A 7,215-nucleotide genomic window follows, 5' to 3' on the forward strand; every position below is an offset into this window, starting at 1 on the left:
ATGCTTATTGTGTTTGCAGAGGACGTGATCGGCAGAGATCTGATTGAGCGGATGATCAGTGCAGAACCAGAGAGCCGTCCTTCAGCAGCGTCAATTCTTAAACACCCCTTCTTCTGGAGTCCAGAGAAACAGCTGCAGTTCTTTCAGGTGTGCGTGCGTGCGTGCGTGTGCGTGTTTAAAAGAATAGTTCACCCGAACATTTTCTCATCCTCCACTTGTTCCAAACCTGCTTGAGTTTCTTTCTTTTGTTGAACTCAAAGAAAGATATTTTGAAGAATGTTGAAAAACAGTCATTGATGTAACATTATTTGTGCTACCACAGATGTTAATGGCTGCTTTTCACCAGCATTCTTCAGAATTTCTTTTTTTGTGTGTTCAACAGAAGAAACTACGGTGATCCCTAATTATCGACTTTATTAACGATTTTTTTAACAACATCCATTTCTTGCTTTATATTTGAGCACTGTTGAGGAGGTTCTTAAAGACCTCTGATTGGCCATCGTGTTCACATGCTCAACAGATAAAACTGTGATTGGCTCTGAAGTTCATTGCTTCATCATCACTGTTTGAGAACATCCTCAACGGCACTCAAAGGTTTGCTGGAAATAGATGTAGGAAAAAATTTAATTGATACATTTGACAACAACAGAGCAAAGAAATTGAGTCTAGAAGTGCTTGAGTTTGAGTACATGGTGAGGATATTTTCATTTTTGAGTGAACTATCCTTTAACTAGTACATAATGAGGACCAAATATCATTTTGTTTGTCCGCATGAGCAAAACTGCTTGTAATTTGTACAAATGTCATGTAAAAATGTAGTTTCCTATTCCTCAGTAGTTAGCACTATCACCTCACAGCAAGAAGGTCGCTGGTTCGAGTCCCGGCTGGGCCAGTTGGCATTTCTGTGTGGAGTTTCCATGTTCTCCACATGTTGGTGTGGGTTTCCTCCTGGTGCTCCGGTTTCTCCCACAGACCTAAGACATGTGCTATAAGTGAATTGGATAAACAAAATTGGCTGTAGTGTATCAGTGTGTGTGAATGAGTGTATGGGTGTTTCCCAGTATTCAGTTCAATTCATGTTTATTTCTATAGCGCTTTTACAATGTAGATTGTGTCAAAGCCCCTTAACAAAAGTTCTGGGTTGCAACTGGAAGGGCAGCTACAATTTAATACATATGACGGAATAGTTGGCAGTTCATTCCGCTGTGGCGACCCCTGATAAATAAGGTATCAGGTAAGCTGTAAGTAAGCTGAAGAAAAATTCATTTAAAAAATCTGTCTATAGAAAGTTCCTACAAAGATAGCCGTAAAAGTTTGTGTGTGTGTGTTTGTGTGCGCAAATGCAATGAAGGAAAAAGGTGCAGTGTTGATTACTGTGCAATTCTTGTGTTTTGGCTGTAGGACGTCAGTGACAGGATTGAGAAGGAGCCTCCAGACAGCCCCATAGTAGGTCGTCTAGAAAACTTGGGCAGATCTGTTGTAAGAACCAACTGGAGAATGCACATCTCAGCGCCACTGCAGGCCGGTCAGCACTCATTTCACTGACACTCATATAATGAAAAGGAATTATTAAATATATATATGGTATAAAATGTGGAAATTTCAATTCATGTATATTTGCATGTCTAATATATAACTCTCTCTCATTTGGCAGATCTTAGAAAATTTCGTACATATAAAGGAAACTCAGTGAGAGACCTACTTAGAGCAATGAGGAATAAAGTAAGTGTTTAGAACTTCAATGTGTTTATGCTAATATAATATAATAAATAATATAATATAATATAATATAATATAATATAATATAATAGTATATAATATAATATAATATAATATAATATAATATAATATAATAGTATAGTATATAATATAATATAACAGAATATATAGTATAGAATAATGTTCACCCATATAATGTTCAGTAAAGTAATTTTTAATGAATTTGAAAGAAGACTTGCTGACTAAGGCTAATCTAAAACTAAATTCATATATTAAAAAATACACTATTTTTGTGAGCATTATAGTTCATTTGATTGATTTCACTTATTTTTTTTTATCAGTTTAGTTAATCTTTGCTAAATAAAATAATTCTCTCTTTAAAGCTTCTTACTGCCCCCAGAATTTTGAATAATGAATTAATATATTGCAATATGATCAATTATAATAAAACATAATGGTCAAAACTCTGGATATATATATATATATATATATATATATATATATATATATATCATGAGTAGCAGTGTGATGTATCTGAATATTGGCACTGATGGGAGGTGTGCTTTGTGTCCCCCCAGTCATGATATACGTCCAGATCGCACTGCTATGAGTGTGATGTTGCGTTTTTAAAACAGTTTGACGACATTATCGTGTATATAAAAAAGAAAATCAAACACGGGGAGTCTAAAAACCCTTTTGTATCAGGAACTACTTTCTTCTGCCATTCATACACATCTGCAGCTTGACGTCAGAACAGCAGAAGCCGTTACCAATTCACCAACGTCACTTTAGAGTAGGCATGGGACGATAACCGTTTTCAAGGTATACCGAAGTTTGGAAAAGTCAAGGTTTTAAAACCGCCAAAACTTTCTGTAATACAGTTCCTAAGGTATGTGTAAGATTTTTTATTTATGTTTTTTAAGACAACAGTATCTCTAGCAGAAAAGATATTCAAAGATGCCGTTTTAAATTGTGAAGAAATCTGTGTTTTAGAAACAAATGAAGAGAGCAGAAGTCAATCATTCATTTGAATTATTAAGTCTGACATGTTTACTGCTACGAAATATTTTAAATGGTTCTCAAAAATTAATTGTGTTCAAAGGGGAAATTTTTTTTGTTTTTTTTACCCAGACATTTAAAAAGAATATATAATAGAGCAGTAATCAAAATATAGTGAAACCATGATATTTTTCTCCAAGGTTATCATACCGTCAGAATCTTATATCGGCCCATGCCTACTTTAAAGCTAGTATTTGAATGATTCTCTAGTGTAATATCTAAAGTGATGACAAAACAGGTGATTTTGCTCACATTTTAAGATTATAAGGCTGAACGGCATGAATCAGTGTACAGAAATATCTTCTTACAGTATTACAGTCTATTACAGTCTACAGTATTTCTCTGTTGCAATCTGGATATCACAATAAATACCCCCCAAAAAAGCAGCGCAATCACTACCAGATTGCTGTTGTGTTTGCGATAAGTAAAAACGCTAAACACATGCGGGCATTTCTTCTTTCTTTCTGCCAACACAACACACATTCCTGATATGCGAGTCCCATCTCACACTCAATACAATACAATTATATGGTATCATATAATCATCAAAAAAGAAAAAAATACTTTTTCATCCTCTAAAGGCTTATTAATTGGTCTCTGTCGCCATCTTGTGGATGGACAATGTCAACCATCTTTGCTCAAAAACAGGCTAATGGCTGCAGACGCGTTGTCTCTCATAAATTATAAATATTTTAAAATAAATAAATAAACTTATAAATAAACTGCATATCTGCAATCTAAACAACTACATTCTTGACTAAAAAAAGCCTCAAAAGTACATTATGATGTCCAACAGCAGCAATATTTGTCAAACTGTAGAGTGTCCTCTGCTTGATGCTGTATGTGGGTGGAGTAATACACAAGGGTGAAGGGGCGGTAAATATTTTTTATGATTGCTGTTACTGGCGGAATATCGCGCAGCAATTAACCAATCAGATTCAAGAACCAGACAAAACTGTTGTGTGTTGTGTGTTGTGTTGTGCCTCTTTGAACTTTTACCTTCTGGTCAACGCTACAGAGCACTGCGCACCAGAACAGCCCGACACAGAAACAGTTTCTTCCCTCAGGCAATCCATCTCATGAACACTTGATGATAATAATTGCGAAACCAACATCACTACTTGCTATACACTTTTATACACATATACACTTATTTAACAACACACTTTACATGCCAACTTGCACATAACAGCTGCACATATAACGTTGTATATAGTAATAAACATGTACATACACTTGTCAATCTGTATATTTGCACTCACTACTTACTTCTATTTTTTTTTATATATTTATTATCTGTTTTTTGTCCTGTGTCTGTAATGCTGTTGCACTGTAGAAGCTCTGTCACCAAAACAAATTCCTAGTATGTGTGAACATACCTGGCAATAAAGCTCTTTCTGATTCTGATTCTGAGATATATATATATATATATATATATATATATATATATATATATATATATATATATATATATATATATATATATATATATATATATTGCAGAAAAACTAAATATCATCACTGTTCAGTTTTTTCCAGTATCATGCAGCCTTATTTATTAATATGTAAACTAAAGTAAAAATCAGTTTGAGCTTGTAATGTTTTCCTGCAGAAACACCATTATCATGAGCTCCCGCCGGAGGTTCAGTCTGCTCTCGGTGAAGTCCCCGATGGCTTTGTGGCGTATTTCACCTCACGGTTCCCCCGGTTACTGCTCCATACGCACACAGCGCTCAGCATCTGTGCCCCAGAGAGACCCTTCCACCCGTACTATCATCACTGACGCCCGTAGAGACACACTGTTTGTTCCTGCACCGGACTGAAGAGGAAAAGCAAGATCCTCAAATAAACACTGCATCCGTCTGCACTACTGGATGAACTGTGAGCACATTTCATTGTGAAGAGCTACTGAGTCCTTTCTCTGAAAACATCCAACTGGACTTGCTGAGAGAAGATGTATTTTTTTATGCATATAGTGTCCTCCGAAAATATTGGTTTTCTTGGTAAATATTAGCAATGGAGGATATGGATGTACACTCGATTAGCCCTCCTTTTTAAAATATTTTCCAAATGATGTTTAACAGAGCAAGGAAATTTTCACAGTATTTCCTATAATATTTTTTCCTCTGGAGAAAGGCTTATTTATTTTATTTGGGCTTGAATTAAAGCAGTTTTAATTATTTTTAAAACCATTTAAGGTCAATATTATTACCCCCCTTGAGCAATATTTTTAATCGATAGTCAACAGAACAAACCATCAATGACTTATACAATGACTTGCCTAATTACCCTAACTTGCCTAATTAACCTTTAAGCCTTTACATGTCAGTTTAAGCTGAATACTAGTGTCTTGAAAAATATCTAGTCAAATATTATTTACTGTCATAATGGCAAAGATAAAATAAATCAGTTATTAGAGATGAGTTATTAAAACTATTATGTTTAGAAATGTGTTTTTAAATATGAAGTTAAAGAGAAATTGAGAAAAAAAAATGTATACAGGGGGGGCTAAAAATTCTGACTTCAACTGTGTGTTTATCTTCATATACACTATTAAGAGGATGAGAAAATCTTCAAGAATCGCACCTGGAGAATTACACTTGTCTCTTAGGCTCTAAAAACTACCATCTGACGTCACCATAAATAGTTTGAAAGGTTTTCAGGAACAAAAGTCTTCTAGTCTCATTCAAAAACAAACTCAAAAGATCAAAATATTAAACGATACTGAAGCTTTTTCACAGGTTTCCATTTTACAGAGAGTGCCAATACTATTGGAGGATATTATTGCACTTCATGGTTTTATAGATCAGTGTAACCAGTAAGTTACTGTGTGTATTACAGGGCTTTTACAGAGTGGCTGCTGGTTTTAGGATGTGAACCAAATAACAAAGATATAAAAAACACAACTTTTTTATCAGCTGATATTAGCCTGCAGTTTGGCATTTGTTCTGTCAGGTTTGTTCATTTTAGTTCAGACTTTTATTGAATCGCCAGCCGACTCCTTATAATCTTAATAGAAAGACTTCGATGTGGTACTTATTTCATAAAAGAATAGTTCTTCTCAAAATTAAAATTGGAAACACAAAAGGGGGGATTTTTTATTGTTACATTGAGTGGGTAACACTTTACTATAACAGTACATGAATAATGATGTATTAATAAATCAACTGAACATGATTATGAATTGATGAGTTAAGGCGTGCGCTAATCATGAACAAACTTTAACTACGACGTGAGTTCATGGTTACCTTAATTACTTGTTAGGACATGTTGTTAATTAATGTATTAATTAACATTAAGTTTAACCTAAATGTAACCAATATTATCTCAGGAGCTGTTAATGTATAATTATGTCATGACTTTACTTGGAGGGGCACATCACCATTAACTCATCCTTAACTAGTCATGAACTCCTGCGTTTAAACTGTTGATGATGACAGAAGACTTTTCTGTTGTTATTCAGTGTAAATGCACTAGATGGACGTGCATGAGAAGTTCATGAGTAGTTAAGTATGGGTTATTTATAGTGTTGTCACGATACTGGAATTCGGAACCTATCGGTACTGAAATTTTAAAAATGTCCATTTCCCACTAACATTTGAGCACTGTTGAGCTCGTTCTTAAACAGTGCTAATTTGCCATTGTGTTCACATGCTCAATAGAAATACTGTGATTGGCCATGAAGGCCATCAGTTCAACGATCTCACGGCTGTTTACAGAGTGCAGCCACAGATACAGGGACACTGTAGCATTTTAAAGCCACGATTCATCAGCGGATCGCTCGTATGCCAGCTTACAGACAAACCAGCTGATTGACATGACTTTGTAACGCTCCAGTGTCCCTGTATCTGTGGTTACACCCAGTAAACAGCGGTGAGTTTGGTGAACTGATGACCTTCATGGCCAATAATCACAGTCATTTCAGTGCTCAAATAAAGACTTATAAAATTCCAGTATCGATTGGTACCGAATTCCATTGATACCGAATGCAACCCTAGTTAATGGTGATGTGCCTGTCCAAGTAAAGTCATGATATCATTATGCATTAACATGTCATGAGTTCATGATGGTTAAATTAAGCATTAATTAACAAACAAGGATGTACTAACAAGTAATTAAGGGGCCGATCACACCGAACGTGCTGTGTTGAGAGGTGCTTTTTTAAATGATTTACTAATGGACGCAAGCAATTTGAACGCTACTTATGCACCGTGCGCGCCTCACGTTTTAACCGTCTGCTGCGCCTCACGTTTTTGCCGCTGCGTACTCGTAGTTGATAAAAAGTAAACTCTGAGTGGAAAAGTGCGTTAAGTCAGTCGCGTCTTTTTCATTCTCCAATCAAATGAAAGCAGAGGCGGGGTTTCCTCTGAGGTGAAAGCAGTGTTTGTGTTGTCAAGATGACTATGAAGACTTTTGAAAATAGAGGAGAGAGACTAG

The 7,215-nt window shown here is 35.4% G+C and overlaps 1 protein-coding gene across 1 annotated transcript in view; it reads left to right on the plus strand.

Annotated features, from left to right (window-relative positions):
* Positions 1 to 6,915, plus strand: part of ern2 (endoplasmic reticulum to nucleus signaling 2) — a 31,768-nt gene extending 24,853 nt beyond the window's left edge. Inside the window, exons 19-22 of the mRNA XM_056462578.1 lie at positions 20 to 147; positions 1,402 to 1,525; positions 1,655 to 1,722; positions 4,391 to 6,915. Coding sequence (XP_056318553.1) covers positions 20 to 147; positions 1,402 to 1,525; positions 1,655 to 1,722; positions 4,391 to 4,561 — 491 coding nt within the window. The 3' untranslated portion in view covers positions 4,562 to 6,915. The remainder of the gene's footprint in view (positions 1 to 19; positions 148 to 1,401; positions 1,526 to 1,654; positions 1,723 to 4,390) is intronic.
* Positions 6,916 to 7,215: the final 300 nt, after the last annotated feature.

Source organism: Danio aesculapii, chromosome 1 (assembly GCF_903798145.1).
Source record: "Danio aesculapii chromosome 1, fDanAes4.1, whole genome shotgun sequence".
Taxonomy (NCBI): domain Eukaryota; kingdom Metazoa; phylum Chordata; class Actinopteri; order Cypriniformes; family Danionidae; genus Danio; species Danio aesculapii.